General features: G+C 41.1%; 1 protein-coding gene across 1 annotated transcript in view; it reads left to right on the top strand.

Moving 5' to 3' along the window:
- Positions 1-16,626, top strand: part of gbe1b (glucan (1,4-alpha-), branching enzyme 1b) — a gene marked incomplete at its 3' end in the record, with an annotated part of 52,537 nt that overhangs the window by 17,847 nt on the left and 18,064 nt on the right. The window contains exons 6-10 of the mRNA XM_079166392.1: positions 1,601-1,691; positions 3,138-3,347; positions 12,717-12,832; positions 14,178-14,305; positions 14,612-14,710. Coding sequence (XP_079022518.1) covers positions 1,601-1,691; positions 3,138-3,347; positions 12,717-12,832; positions 14,178-14,305; positions 14,612-14,710 — 644 coding nt within the window. The remainder of the gene's footprint in view (positions 1-1,600; positions 1,692-3,137; positions 3,348-12,716; positions 12,833-14,177; positions 14,306-14,611; positions 14,711-16,626) is intronic.

The raw sequence follows: 16,626 nt of genomic DNA, 5'->3' as shown, positions 1-16,626 counted from the left end.
TTTTTTTCTCACAATCCTTTCAGAGCATACTGGGCTTTTTTCAGGAGAAAGGCTTAAAGGTGCTAAAACAGTTTTTAGGCAGAGAGTCGATACAAGAATGTTCAAACAGACCATATGAGAAAATTAATTTGTTCTTTGAACATTAAAGCATGTAAATATGTCCTAGTATGAACCCAAAATACAAGTATTAAACTGAAAAAGGAGTATGATATGTCCTCCTTAAAATTCTACATTTCAACAAAGATTTAATTTTCATCAAATGCTAAAAAAATATGTCTTTCCCTTCATGACTAGATTTTAGGACTTGAGGATGATGTCCATATTGTTGCTTACAGCTATGATAAAGAAATATCAATAAATGTGCTTCGACTTGTGTGTTCTCACTACACATGTGACTTATTAACACCAATGTGTGATGCATTTAACAACTTTAACTTATAGTAAAGAGCTAGATTTAAAAAGTGACTTTAACCTCAAGGAGCAGATCCCTGTGTCGGTTTTGCATTTCTGCTCATATGAGCTGTGGCGTCATGTTTCATTAAAATACAGCCTTCTGCACTGCCATTAAAAGGCACAGATATGACTGGCACAGAAAACCAGGAGCAATCTGATAAATGCTGTTTCCTTGGTTGTGTCATCATGTTTCGTGGGAAAGGGAACTGTCAGAGTAAATGCTGTCTCTGACTCTACCTGCAGCAGCTGAGGGAATCTGCACAATAGGATTCTTCAGGAGGCTGAACTCCACCGTCTCTAGTGACGGTTGCCTTTGCCTGCCATTCTCTTGACTGAGATTGTGTATATATAAATATAAAAAAGAGAAACTTCCTCTCACTCCAGTGCTTTGTCACACCCCTTCAGAAGCCAACATTTTTTTTTTTTTCTGCTCTCTCTCTCGCTCTCGCTCTCTCTCTAGCCTGAAAAGCAATATAAATAAATAAATAAATGTGCTCCACACAACAGTGCAAAACCGCAGGGCTACCCTCTGGAGTGCTCAGTGGCAGTTTAAAAGCCTGTTGTTCTCTTATTCATAGAAGCAGTTTTCGTAGGTTGTTTGGAAATGTTATACATGACCTCCTGACTCTGATAGCTGGTGTTTCCCTGTAGCCACAGCTAGTCTTCGGGATACCAGAGCTAGTGTCAAAAAGGAAATGCCTGGAGCTCGCACATACAGTATGACTGACACGGGTCAAATAGTATGAGTCCTAATGTTTCCAGATGACTGCTGTACAACAGTAGAGACTTTTTCAGGTAACGTTTTCAGTATCCAGAAATGTCGTCTTGTTTTATCCTGCGTATCCAACCAAACCCTCACATCATTAGAATATTTACATTTTGAATTGATGTGTCGTGTGGAATACTGTACTAAGCAGCTGGTGTTATTTTCAGAGGAATCCTAAGAAAAGAGAAGATGGCAAGAGTGAGGCTACTCAAATAGACCGGATGTAATGCTCTCGGTAACAAAGAAGCACCAGGCTGTCGGGCTACATTGTATCATGCTGCATACCTGAAGTGTTTCCATAAATTAGACAAAGTCAGTTCAATCATCCGGTAGGCAAGCCAAAAGACCTTTTTGAAATATCTCTCCTCCCTCTGTGTGCAGGTTACAACTGTATTCAGCTGATGGCAATCATGGAGCACGCCTACTATGCCAGCTTTGGATATCAGGTTACGAGTTTCTTTGCTGCTTCCAGGTAAATGCTTGTCGATTTCACAGTATGATACACGTTTATATAGAAGGCTCTATTGTAAAAGTGTTAAGTGTTAGCATTTAAATTTGTAATCGCTACGGTTTTTCGTTAGAAAAACACTAATTTTTGGTTCTTTTATAGTCGACATGTTCTCATCATTAGTCATTCAATTTATTTACACTCTGTAATTCAAGTTCAGTATTGCCTTGCCAGAAGATATTGTTTGTGGTCTTCTTTAGTCTTTATTGACAAAAATGTGACGCGATAAATCCTTTCAGCTCAACCAGGACCAACATCTTCTGTAATCTCTTCTAAAATACAAATGTGGAGGCATATTAATTAGTGTGTCACATGTCATTTACACTTCCTCATTTGCAGTATACTGCCCTTTTAATGCAAATAGTGTTAGAGAAATTGGTGTTTGTTGGGAGGGTTGAATGAGTAACTTCACAACATCATGAGAACAAAACTGAGCAAACAACTTCCCACTTCATAGAAATAGTCCCCTTGAATCAGGGTTAGGAAGTCTGACACCAACAATAATCTCTCTGTAAATACATTTGCTGTTAATCCAGACGGTGGAGGGAGTCTTAGATAAAGGTGGACTAGTCGGAGTATTTATCCTCTCTTGGATATCGCTCCTCCCTTGCTTAGAGTAGAGCATAAAGCCAAAGTGTAATTTATATAGTGTAATTTCACCCATCATTGATCTCTCGGTGTCATTTAAAACCTGAGCGGTCGAATACCAGGAAGCAGGGTAATAATGTCGCTATGTGTCCTGTTTTGAGAAGGAGGCTGATACAATGATAGCAGGAAGGGCAGCGGGGACGTTATTGGACAATATGATGAGTGTACACAAAGATATGCATGTGTTTGTATATGGCGGTGTGTGTATACATACAAACAGTTGTGTTCTTTATGACCCTTTAAATAGTATTAAAGGACTGTCGAAGTGTTTGAATATTATACAAAACTATCAAATAACTAAATCCTACGGTGTGGTCTTTAGATAAATGATCCGAGAAGATTTGTGAAATAGTGTACCGCTCAATAGTCTTGTTGTTATTTAAATCACAGACATTCTAATGAAAATGGTAATTCAGTGTGTTGCCCTTGCACTTTCTCTTAAACCGTAGTCCGGTTGTCACTGTGATGATAATTTAAGGAAAAATAAACTCAAAGTCAAGGACGTTTTTTGTTCATGGTCGTCACCTTGCACATGTCACAAGTTTTGTTTTTTGGAGGGAGATAAGTTATGGTCTAGTTTTGGCATTAGAAATAGACTGAGAGGTTTGTTGTTGGGACAGTGGGTCCATTATTCCTCTAAGGGATATTATGACATTTTGACTTGGGGATTTGGGGTTATCGTTAGGATTTGGTTGAGTTAAATTTAGGCCATGAAATATAAAAGGGTTCAGGACTAATACAAATATATGTGTGTGTTTTTAGTCGGTACGGTACCCCGGAAGAGCTGAAAGAGATGATCGATGTGGCTCATTCAATGGGCATCGTGGTGCTGCTGGATGTCGTTCACAGCCACGCCTCGCAGAACACCGAGGACGGCCTGAACAGATTTGATGGCTCCGACTCGTGTTTCTTCCACTCTCCACCCAGGGGGGAGCACAGCCTGTGGGGCAGCCGCCTCTTCAACTACTCCAGGTACGAACTGTCTGGTTCCTCTTTTCTGTGTTTGTATCAATCCATCACTCTGTAATGTACTGCATGTATGGATATAGCTTACAGTTATTGAAAGGGTGCATCTTCAAAGAAAGATGTATCAGATATCTGTTAATCAAGATTGAAGGAGAAATGTCTTCACACTACCACCTACGGTACCTCATGGTTCAAGCTTATTCTATTGTCATTGTACAACTCAGTTGTGTAATGTAGTTGTAGTCCCTTGACTACAACTACATTAGAAAAACAAAAAAATAACAAAAACATTTTTTGATGGTGTCTCGCAGCCTGAGGAAAGATGCTGCTCTCTAGTCTGGTGTTATGGCAGCGAATGCTTCTGTATCACTTGCCAGACGGCAGCAGGGTGAGCAGGCTGTGGCTGGGGCGGGTATAAACAACACAAACTGTTTATTTTCAGCATCAAGTTTTAGCATTAAGTTTATTGGCATCCAAATATGTTGTGCAGTGATAAACAACATATTTGTGGATGTGCATGATGCATATGGTCAAAACATGATGGTCGAGTCTTTAAGGTCTACCTTTTTAAAAACAAGGCTGATGAATGAGCACGAGGGTTTTAGGGGTTCTGAATTTGAAAGAAAAATGTATAAGCAACATATGAAGAGGTTGATAAATGAGGCCAAACGGGAGCTGACATACCGCTATTTGTATTTTCTCAGACTATCTGATACAGCATGATGTGCTGAAGGTCAAAAGCAAGACATGATCTCAAAATGACAGATTGCATCTCTCACCAAAATGGCCATGCAGTCGGGTTCACTGTTCATCTGATATTCCTAAGGCGTAGAGTGGCCTATTAATGGTGAATGTAAGTTTCCTCAAATGCTCTTGATTTTTACCCTTTACACATTCGGCCAGACAGGTGTTGAATTTTAATCGTTGTGAATAATGATTGGATGTTGCAGCGTTGGCAGGTTTTGGTAGTGTTCACATTTTCCGCTAATTACAAGTGTGAGGAAAAACATCAAAGGCCTGAAGTCGGCCGCCTCTGCTGGTGCTTAGTGTACACCAGAACTATTGATTGGTGTTGTTGTATAGGCTCTGTTAATTAAGTGTCTCTCTTCTTGCCTCTGTACCCAGAAAATGATCCTAGAGCACATTAAAGAGGAACTGTTGAGTCTATCAAATGCTTCTTTTTTTAAACTGGCTTTTAATAAGTGTGTGTCGGTGTGCAGCAGTTTCCAATACATTATACCATGTTTAGTGTCAGGCATGGGGGCTATAATAAGGGAACAAGGTTCTTCTTTCATTACTTATTGAACTCTCCTCATATCCGCAGCACTCATTAGACACAGTGCAGACATATGCCACGACTGGGAGGCATATGAGGAGTCATTTGTAAAAGCCCTAAGGAGCGCCGCAATGTCATAGCCAGTTCATTTGTCTTCTCTGCCTCTCACAGGTTGTTTGGACGTGTCGGTTTGTGTCACGCTTTTCTGCTACTCCCTTAGGAAGGAAATGAACCTCAGAGGCAAGCCGCGATCCCGGTGTGAAACACAGGCTGTTTTTAATCAAGCAGCCCTGCTATCAGCCATCACAGTCCGACCATGATGTTCTTATTAGGTTGACAGAAGCTGACTGATGCTGGCTATTGGAGCCGAGAGATATTTTCCTTCTTGTTGCCTCTTCTGCTCCGCTTGTACTTCTGCATCTTTATCAAAGAGCACCTTTTTTTTCTAGTTGGTACGTGTTTCTCTTCAACTTTCCCTCATAAAAAAAATTCAGCTCAGTCTGACGTGAATGTTGTTTAGATAGATGCCTGCTATCCAGTTGTTAACTTGAGTTGCCTCTGAGTCAAATGCATCTGCATTTGAGGACACGTACTGCAGACGCATGCCCTTGCTGCTGATCTTAGAGCTGGAGTATGTCGGGAGGTTCTTGGCATCTCGGTATTAAAAGTAGCTTGTCCTTCCACTTACTAAATAGCTTGTTTGCAATCATGTAACTATTATGATGCGCAATTGTCAGATGGAGGGCAGGACGTGAAGAACCTATATACTGTGCGAATTGGAAATGGAGCAAGGTGAATACATAAAAGGGTTGGTTGAACCGGCACGCAGCAGTTGTCGCAAGTAAATAGAAACCTATTGGAAATGATCACTACAAAATGATGAAGAGCAACATTTTTTTTATTCCCACAACTTGACCGTTTTGCCTGGTGTGGAGTCGATCGACTTTACAAATGACCTCGTCCTCCAGACCTCCTACTGCACAGCTTGCAAGATGAAGGTGTACAAGAATCTAAAGGCTTACAACTATTTCGTTAGATAGCTAGTTAGCTTCCGGGATAGCTAGCTAAAACTGCAAAACATCACACAAACACCACAGGGTGATATTATCACAGATGTGTCCGGCTATGTTTGTGTTTTTTGTCTGTGTTTTTGTCATTATCTTTATGCGGGAGAAAGCTGGTTTGCTTATCTACCGGGAGATTTGTTTTTAGCGACGCGAGCTACCCGGGCAAAAATAAGATGGCAGTCGTTCAACGGTACTTTGGTTTCGAGGTCGTGGACCCAACCGCTCATGAAATAGTTCTAAGCTTCTAGACTCTTGTACGCCTTCATTTGGCGTACCACCATGGTCTTTTTTTTTTTTTTTGTTAGCTATTTAGTTAGCAAAGTTACTCTGCTCCTCCAGACTTAAGACGGAGTATTTTGATCTTTGTCTGTCGCCATTTCTGAGTTTTTTTTTTTAAAGTTCTCACTTCTGTGTCGCAACTATTTTCAGGACTCGAGAGTAGCCCTTGTTTTTCCCCCGATTTGATCGGTTGGAACAGCCATAAACGGCGCAAACCATGGGCATTATTGCTGCTGTATTCAACCTGCCTCCAGTTGTCTGCCCTCCATCTGGAAAGCCCACCAATGTGTGATGTCTTCTGCAAAGAACCTATAGTTAAATTAGATGAACAGCTTGAGTATAATGGCGGGAAAGGTAATAAATCCTTTGCTTAAACCTGTGTCTTGAGCTGAAACTTTCTAAATGCCCTTGAAACTTAAAAATATATTTAGCTTTTATATCAATTGACTGTCTGATGAAGAATTTTTAAACTCCTAAATGTATAGGGATGTAGAGTTTAAGTGACTGTACAAATGATGCACAGGGCTCTCAACTGCTCTTGATGTGATAAGCAGAAAGGAACCAGGGAAAATCTGCATTATTTTTTTACCGGCTGTTTCCTTCATAAACCTTTTTTTTTTAAATGTCAAAGTCACCTTGAGACAGTGACCGAGCCCATGGTTCGGCGTGTAGGGGGCTGGCAGCCAGGGAAGCCGAGCCTTTCTGCAGATCAGGGCCCTCAGATGTGAGGGTTCTAAGAAGCTTGATGTGGGCTTGTTCTGTAATCCCCCCACCTCTCTCAGGATCATTTGCATCCATTTTTCATCAATCTTTGTGTGAATTCTTAAGATATGAAAAATAGGCCCAGGGCCAGGCTTTTGAAAACTCTTTTTAACTCTTCTGCGTGTTCTCATGCTGAGAGCCCGGCCCTGTGTTTGAGGACCGAGGAGCAATAATTCTCCCCTTGACAAGATTATTCTATGTGTGTCTTTTTTTTATTGCGTTCAAATAATTGTTAATGATGTGTGCATGGGGCAATATAAATAGTGAATATTACTGTGCCGCGAGGACAAAATATCTTATAGATATTCACTAAATGAGATTAGCACTGCTTAGATTGTAAGTATATTCTACAGTATGAGACCTCAAAGAAGGCAGTATCACATAATGGTTCTGTGATGTATAATGTAATGCTTAATCCATTGATCCATTGAAGTATGCTTTTTTTCAATCCATGTCCTGTCACTCCCATTTAAAAACTAGCTTATGCCATATAGGTTTCATTACTACAAACTACTGTCATGTATAGTATTTTAGTCTTTGTTTTACAGTACACTTAAACAAAATAGAAATAATTATGGAACGTCAGTTTTTTCCTCGGCATGGCGTTTGACAGAGTGAGATCTGTTTTCATCTTTATCAGCTGTTGAGCCTACAGTATGCCGGCTGTATTTTTGAAATCGTGAAATTCTAAAATAACAGTGTTGTACACAAGGGAAGACATGCAGGGAAGCAAAGAATCATCCTGCTGATAAATGACAGGCTTTTATTTGAAAGAAACAGAGCAGAAACCATCACAAAGGAAACCAAACCAAAAAAACAACCTCCCTTTTAGAGCATATATGTTTTTATATACTTGGGCCAACTTTGCACTATAGTTGGGGCCTGGCTGGCAACTGCCTGATCAATCAATAAACTTGAAATGTCAACTCAGTCCAAATTGAGTCATTTCAGTATTTAGGACCCATGAGTTATTTCCCCTGCCCCATCAAGTCACACAGTAAGGGGAAAAGCTGTTTTTCCCCTCTGGTGAGCTCCAGCTAATGAGCTCAGCTTAGCTGTAGGTGTGCATGGTGGCTGGTTGGAGCTGCCTGTAGTGCTTCCAGTAGGTGTTGGATGGAGCCAGTGGGTAGGAACTTAGCAGCTCTGCACCGTCCAACCCCTCAGCCCCTTAAAACTATCTGACAAATTGCAGAAAAGTACCATGGCACTAATATGTGCAAAGAACTCTCTGTTCGCAGCCAGTCGTTTTTGTGTTTCATTAAAATGGAATGAATAATCGTCTTAAACACACATTTTATAGAGTGTAGACTGCAGAGAAAATGCATCTTTTGGCTGTCGACGTCTTCTTTTTTTTTTTTTTGCAACCAGAAGAGCCAAGAGAGGTTTAAGCTAAGTATGCCTTCACCCGAACGCTGAATAAAACATGTTTAGGCAACCAAAACGGTAACATTACGTTTCATGAACTGATAACACACTGCAAAAGGGTTAAAGTTGTTAGATGAATATACGGACAACACCCAGACTGCACAACGCTGTGACAGTGTAGCCTGCTTTATTGTCAATTGTACTCTAAATGGGACCATCATTTCCAAAAGAACATCACGCTGTATTAAAGAAACTAGTTATTGGAACCATAAACTCAATGTTTACAATGTTTACTGAGGTAGTAGATCAAGTGAGAAGTAGGGTCATTGTCTCATAGAATTCTATGCAATCAGAGGAGTCGCCCCCTGCTGGCTGTTCGGAAAAAATGCAAGTTTAAGATGTTTTCGCATTGGCCTCATTTTCAGAATTGGATGTCGCTGCCTGGGTTCATCAAACAAGGCAGAGTGGTGCTTTGCTCACCGAGGGGCCGTTGTCGCGCTCTGTGTGGAAATGGTGCCTGCTGTGGCTCGTCCCCCACTCCTCTACTTTAAGAACTCCGGGGACTGTTATTCCCCTCAGCTAAGCCTGTAAGGCTGCACTTTCCCTCAAGACTCACTGCCAGGTTCTGGCCCACCTCTTTTTTTTGGTAATTAACCAATGCCAAGTGTGCCACTACTAAAACATGGTCCGCTGGAGAAAACTCCAATGGGGCAGAGTTTGTCTGCCACACAAGTACTAATTATAGGTTGCTAAACCTACAAACAGTGTCACAGGCAGCAGAGTATCTCTCCCAGGATGCCAAGCAAAAGGAACCTAAGGAATGCCAGACAAATGGCAGCTATCTGACACAAAGCACAGCAACACAGGGGCAATCTGTCAGGCGGCTAGATGAGAGTTTAGCCAGCGAGGCAGCCAGCATCACCAGACTGCCTGGAGGGCTGCTCAACAATGCGGTGTGAAATATCAACACGGATTTCTTACGTGTCCAGCAAAAGGCTCACATTTGGATTTTAAGACCAACACATAGCTGATCGGCTGATTGAACCGTGTTTTACTAGACAGTGGCTTATTTGATCAAATTAAACATGATTAAAATTTCTACCTTTTAGTCACAAATGTAATAGAAAATACATTATACAAGTCGTATGCGTCAAGAATCTTCAGTGCATATGTGTATTTAATGTACCCACAAGCTGGATGAATAATTCCATGATTGAATAAATAAATAAATCAAGCCTCAACCTAGAAATGTGACTTTATTGCAGGTGTCTCTCCTGTCAATTTCTCTGTCCTGGACGCATTAATGGCTTCGGGGATTGGAGAAAAGTTTGAAATGCGTTAAATGAGACACCGTATTTGTCCTTTTTGGTCTAACAAATGCACACCATCAATCAGGCTGTCGAGCATTGTTGTTTGAGCATCACACTTTGTGTGGAATGACCTGTCAGCTCCCTAAATTTATTTGGTCTTATCTGCGGCTTACCTGTGATGTTGTGAAAACAGGGACTTAAATCTTTCTCTCTCCCATCACGACAAGTTGCCTTGACCCCTTATGCAAAGTTGACTTCTAGAGGCACGGCAGGATTCCGTATCTGCTCTGCTGCCAACAGAACCCAAATACCATAATATGGGTCAGAGTCCTGTTCAGCTTGAGGAGGAAATAAGCTCTGATAAGGAGCAACTATGCATGAAGCTGATGTAGAGAAAAAAAAGTCTATTATTTGAATTGACTTTGTAGCAGTGTGTTCGTGCAGGTAAAACAGTACAGATGATGGATGACCTTATCGTACTCTACAAGCAGCAATATCGGAGCTTTACTCTGTTAGTGCTCCCTAACCAGGTTTCGCTGTCATTGCTGAGCTTTAGCATGAGGACGGTGTAATATGCAATTTGCTTTTGTATTAACACCACAGGCCGAGTGATAACTTCATTGAACTGCATAGATAAGCAGTGTATTGCATCGGGTATAGAGATCTAACTTTCCCACTGTAATTGGACTTGATGATGAATGGCATTGTGGGTCCTAATGTGGCAGCATGGTTTCATCTTGGGGCCTCTGGCTCTCACTGGCTATTATCTCCCTCCCGTGAGGATACATTGTGTCTGAGCCTTTGTTGGCTCTGCGCAGTGGAGTGGAGGACCTAATCTATTTATCACAGGGTCTGCGTGACCACCCAGCCAGGCTGCTATATCGGATCATACCAGGCTCCCTTGTGCTATTCCTCAAGGGAAGGAAGAAGCGCCGATGTAACATGCAGCTTCACACCTGTCAAACAATGCTGAGGTTGATCATCCCTGAGGAATGGAGCACAGAAGGCAACGCATTTAAATGTAGTTTTGAGTCATGGCCTACCTGGACAAAAATATCTGGGATTTTGTCTTTCACCAAAGAGGATGTAATCCTCAGAATTTTATTGCTGGAAGATTCAGGGGATGAAACGGATATACGGCTTTAAGCAGAGGTATTGTTGAGAACAATAAATGTCTAGTGTTTGGATGGACTTTTGTTGTTGAGATATTATCGAAGGGTTGTTGAAGCATGGATCTGGGACTCCTCACTGCTTCAACAATTTTTTGACATGAGGAAATTGCATCATTGAAGCAAGAAATGTTGAACTGTGTGTGTGTGTGTGTGTGTGTGTGTGTGTGTGTGTGTGTGTGTGTGTGTGTGTGTGTGTGTGTGTGTGTGTGTGTGTGTGTGTGTGTGTGTGTGTGTGTGTGTGTGTGTGTGTGTGTGTGTGTGTGTGTCCCAACTAACAAAAAACCCCAAATTAAATTCAATGCCTAACTTTTTTTAATTCAGGGACTGAATGAGGTTTGTAAACTGCTACTGTAAATATAGAGAGAAAATTCCAAGTTACATTCCAGAAGTAAGAACCTCACTCGATATCATATTTACATTTTTTTATTATGGAATTTACTGAAACTTCAGCCTTACGATTACTTTGGTTGAACAGGGTGTTTTTGCGGTCCACTCCATTTGAGATGGTAAATCTTCTAAATGTTTCTGTTGTTAGTGTATTTAACGAAAACAAATCCAACAAGTCCAAGACCATTTCAAGTAAGACTTCACCACCTTGACATGTCATGTATTGTTGTATTGTTTTGAATGCTATTGTTTTAGTAAATCCTTACGAATAAATTGTTGACAAATGATTTTGTCGTAATCATGAAGGATCCAGTTTATAACAGCAAGTGGCTGTAGTACAGGGGTTCTCAATCAGGAGACCTCGAGGGAATTCCAGTGGATTCCCCAAAAATGGGGAAAAAAGTGTATTTAATCCACTATAGAGGTGAGACCAATGCGTGTAAGAGTGACTATTCTGATCACTGGTTACACTTCCTCCTCAAACTGTATGCTAATTGACAACTATATAATTCTGGTCTTAATCATATCTAACAACCAAAATATTTTCAGGTGGATGTCCCTGAAACAAAATCTTATCAAATGGGGGTCCTAGTAGATACCCCGAAGAGTCAATGTCCTGTGTCTATGGCTGGGAGGGGGCAGGGCCTGCAGCACTGCCAGCCAATGTCCACATAGACGTTCGACCAGCTTCTTGCAAAAATAGTAAATATATCGTGTTTCTATGTATGGTATAGATTCAGGTACACTATACACACATCAATACAGTCATTGTTGGAGCTGAGTGTACAGAGAGCATCTGAGTTGATGATGTCAGCCAAAGCAGAGACAGCAGTTCACATTTAATCAGTGTCATGAATGTGTCATTCGCCTCACAGCCACTTTGCCTTTCTGCTGCTTTGGAGCATGGCATCATCTGGCTGTACGTGTTTCATTACGCACGCCGCATAGAGAAAACAAAATCCTGAGTTTTAACGCTTCCATGGCAACACGCCACTGAGCGGGAAGAGGCGAGGTGCATAGTGTACTTTGCCTTAAGTGGCTGCTCGGATCCAGATGACTCTCCCATCGCTCAGTCGGGAACGGCAGCTCGGGCCATTTATGGAATCCACCTTCTCCAGCCTCCGTCAACACTGTTCAGCCAACAGGCACGGAGGACATTTCCATGCTTTGTAGAACACCGTGGGCAACAAAACCCTGCCACAAGTTCCGCTTTCATATTCAGATATTTTTTTGGTTTTGCTTATTTCTTTTTTTTTTTTTGTATTTTCTCTCTTGCTTTTAGGACAGAGGAGCTCGTCACACGTTGAATAGGGAAGCCAAAGCAAGTAGAAGCCTATGGTTTATTTCAATTCCCCTGCATGGTGTTTGTTTACCCAAGTGTAGCATGAAATCCTATCGGTTGAAATACCGGGGGACGGGCCTGGCTATACTAAACGCTTGCTCGGTGGTCATGCTAGTGGTCCGATGGAAATCGGAACACTTTTGATGCGGACTGAAAGCCACAGATTTCTCATCCTGACACCCGGTTACGTGCAAGGCAGCGTCTCCTCTACAGTGTAGTTAATGAAAACACCGTCTCCTGCCACTGACACTCCATCTCCAACATAATGGAGCTTTGGGTATCAATATGTGAATGTCCTGTAGCGGTGAAAATTAATCTCTGGTGCCTAAAGTGTATGATGAGATGTGTGAATAATTCACAGCTTCTTGTTTATCTGACCTTGAATGTGCGCGTGCCTGTTTGTGTGTTTTGCTAGCTGGGAGGTGACGCGGTTCCTACTGTCAAACCTGCGCTGGTGGATGGAGGAGTACTGCTTTGACGGCTTCAGATTTGATGGTATTACCTCGATGCTGTACCATCACCATGGCATCGGTAAGGCTGGTTTGTGTGCATCTCATATTTCAGGACTGGGTATTGTGTGTGTGTGTGTGTGTGTGTGTGTGTGTGTGTGTGTGTGTGTGTGTGTGTGTGTGTGTGTGTGTGTGTGTGTGTGTGTGTGTGTGTGTGTGTGTGTGTGTGTGTGTGTGTGTGTGTGTGTGTGTGTGTGTGTGTGTGTGTGTGTGTGTGTGTGTGTGTGTGTGTGTGTGTGTGTAAGGCATGTCATCCTCCACTCCTTTTGAAACCCACAGTACAGTATGAAGCACAGACTCGTGTGTTTACATTTCTGAGCCGACTTTTTCATTCCCGATACAGAAACCAATACCTGGGCTTTCGGCCGATAATGATCCCACACCAGTGGTTAACCAATGAGCTGTATGCCTCACTGTGTGGAAGTGACTGAGATCATTATTTTATGGCAACATCAGGCTTGACTTAAACATTGCTTTCTTAACTTAAATGAATGCATAGATATAAATTTATTGAATTGTTATTGTTGTCTAAACCTGAAAATGTAAAAAAAAAAAGGGTTGGGATGAAAAAAACAAAACCTCCAGTTTTTGAGTTGAGTGAAACACTAAAAAGTTAAGTACTCAGACAGAACAGCCACTGTAACTGGAGCCTGATTAAAACGTGTTCCTCTACAGTATTTCAAATGAGGTCAACCTTCTGACTGAAGTGTGTAATTTTACATGCTACAATGTTGTCTGATTGGTATATTTTTAGCAATTATTCAGTAAAGAGTGCCAATTAAATCAAGCAACGATTTCACGCTTTGATAAACTGTTAACGCCTTGAGATACATAGTAATGTGCCAGCGAGAGGTGGGATAGAAGAAGACTGCTTGTTTCTGTTTAGCTTTGCGTTTGTTTTGCGAGCGGGGAAAGGCACTCAACACATTTGCCAGGCCTTCTGAAAGCACACGATGCATTTTGGTGTCTAGAAAAACCTTCACTACTTACACAAACCTTACGCAGAGAGGACAGGAATGAATCCACATGATCCTTTGCAATTGCTGTCGCACAGTCTGCGATATGTGTAATGTGTTATTATGGATCTTTTTTTGAATATACTAAAAGTAATGGTAGGTGCTACTTTACAGTCTCTAAAGTGGCATCTTACTGTGTAGCTCATGTACTTGTTGTCAGATAATGAGTCAAAGTGTCTGCACTAAGGTGAATGAGCGTTGCGTTACACTTTTGTCTTCATGTCGAATACTGTTCAGAATGAAAGCTATGTAGTAAAACGGCACCAGTCCTTGAACTTACTGAGGAACGGAGGATTTTAAGATTCTTAGTGGAAAACATGAGTGTTGACGGTGTGGGTGTTTACTCCTCAGGCGCTTGCTTCTCCGGGGACTACAGTGAGTACTTTGGCCTACAGGTGGACGAGGACTCTTTGGTCTACCTAATGCTTGCCAATCACATTCTCCATACCCTTTATCCTGACTGCATCACTATTGCAGAGGTAAAAACACACTCCACAACACACCTTTCAGCTTCCACTTACTTTGCAATGACACTGCCCACAGCTATTATTAATTAAAAGCACTTAATAGCCAGGCATAGCTTACTTGCGTATTCATTGGTGTAATTAAGAGGTAATGCAAAAGGAAATGGGGTGTCACTCTTTTTTTGGCCTGTGGTATAGGACTTCCAGCCCTTAATATGTGAGTTGTGGAGTGGTATTGATGTGATCTTGGCTGACTACAGGGAAAGAAAGCTGTGCACCCAAAGGGAAAATGTGATATGAAATAGTGTGACTTCTCTGCAGGATGTGTCGGGAATGCCTGCTGTCTGCAGAGGAGTGAAGGAGGGAGGGCTTGGGTTTGATTACCGACTGGCTATGGCCATCCCTGACAAGTGGATTCAGGTAAGATTTACTTCTTTTTGATCTACCGCTTTTTTTTTTTTTTTTTTTCTTGTGCTCTCTCTGTTTTGTTTTTTTCTTTCACGGACACTGTGGGCCTCTGCTCACACAGAAATGTATGAGCCACAAATACAGTAAAGAGAAAACTGAAAGCAGCTCGAAGCAGGGATGAAAGACAAAGGGAGTGACGGGACAAGATAGGAGGCCTTAAACGCTCTTACATATATTACAGCTGGGTCTGTTGCTAAGCGTTGGAGTTCTTTTAAGAAGCTTTCAAGTGTAAAACTTGTCTAGCAATATAGTGGCACAAGGCTCTTGCCCTGTATTTTCCTGAAGGAACCTGTACACTGTTTGCTCCGGTGTGACTTGAATGGACACGGAGGCTTAATGTTGAAACTAGATGTAACCTTCAACATTATCAACAGACTTCTGAATTTAGGCGTAAACTATACATGCTAATATCCTCAGAAAGGTTTGTGTCTATACTTGTACAATGCACATAATTACAATCAAACAGAATATCCCTGGGTTAAAGAAGACCTATCATGCTCATTTTCAGGTTAACGCTTGTATTTTTGGGGTTTCTGCTCGAACATTTTTTCATGCTTTAATGTTCAGAAAACACTTCATTTTTTCCTACTGCCTGAATATACCAGTATTAATCCTATTTCTTTACTGTAACTCCACAGTAAGGGCTGTAGATAGTGGTGTCTTTGTATTAGATTGCATTACCGTAAGAGGTGTTTTGACAACATTATAAACTTTCCCGGTCACTTAATGAATAGACGGCAAACTTAATTTAGAGATTGACAGTATTCCACATTTGTTGACCAATACTACACAGTAAAATCACACTGCTCCTAGGAGACTAGGCTGTTATAGAATAGGACGCTTTAACTTTCTTGCCCCACTTGTACTTCAAACACTCAGCGCTCAAAGTGCTTTGCATGATATTATATTAAACACAATTAAGTAGAATAACAAAAAGGTGCTCCAAACAGTAGTCCAAACAGACTACTGACTGTAAGGAATAAGAAGGATAGCAATAAATATACTTCTACAATCACAATGTCACATTCACTGTGAGACACATTTACAAATGTAAACGGGTCACATTCATCTTCTTGACCTCTTTTGCTGTTATGAAGAAAGTGTTAAAAAACTCGCCTCCTGTTTGTTTTTCTTTTATTCTCCCGGAGCAGCAAATTCTTTTCTTTTATCAAACTGAGGAAGGTCTTTGTGCTTTTTCTAAAGCGGTGTTAATTTATTCCCCCCCCCCCCCTCCTTTATCCTACCCGCTGTGTAAATGGGAAGGTCATTATTTATCCCTTCAAACACAGAGTTATGAATAAATGATGGAGGAGAAATAATTGTGATTGAAAATAAAAGCAAAAGGAAGACAAACTTTCATAATGTTAACTAAAAGGTCATCTAGTCACTGATCCAAGCTGAAATGTCTTTTGTGTTGTTTTTTTTTTCCTTAAGTGGAGCATTTGAATAGGCTGGCAGTCACCTTTACATTTCACTTTGATTCATTATTCCGTCTGATATGTCTGTCCTTGGGGTGGCTTTACATGATGTCAAAGCAAAGGTTATTTTTCTGTTTGAATTCAATGCTCTGTTAATTTTACTTCCCTCACAACAAACCCTCATACCAGCAGGTATATCACCATCTACTCGTTAGCAAGGCCAGAGGATAATTTCAGCCGTAATTAATATGTTCACACTAACATTAGGGAACACGGTAAGCTGTGAAGAAATATGAAAAATAATAATGCGTTTAATGAAATGGCAATATAGCATGACTGTTTATAGTCCTAAAATCCAGACATTCCTTGAACAAACCAGAACCCTGATGCTTAAAATGTTAGTGGTATCTGTGTGAGGTAAAAAATACCTTTACATATGTGTTCATTTGT

This window comes from Pholis gunnellus (genome assembly GCF_910591455.1).
Source record: "Pholis gunnellus genome assembly, chromosome: 9".
Classification (NCBI taxonomy): Eukaryota; Metazoa; Chordata; class Actinopteri; order Perciformes; family Pholidae; genus Pholis; species Pholis gunnellus.
Note: the sequence above shows the minus strand (reverse complement) of the source record. Positions and strands in the feature narration are given on the sequence as shown.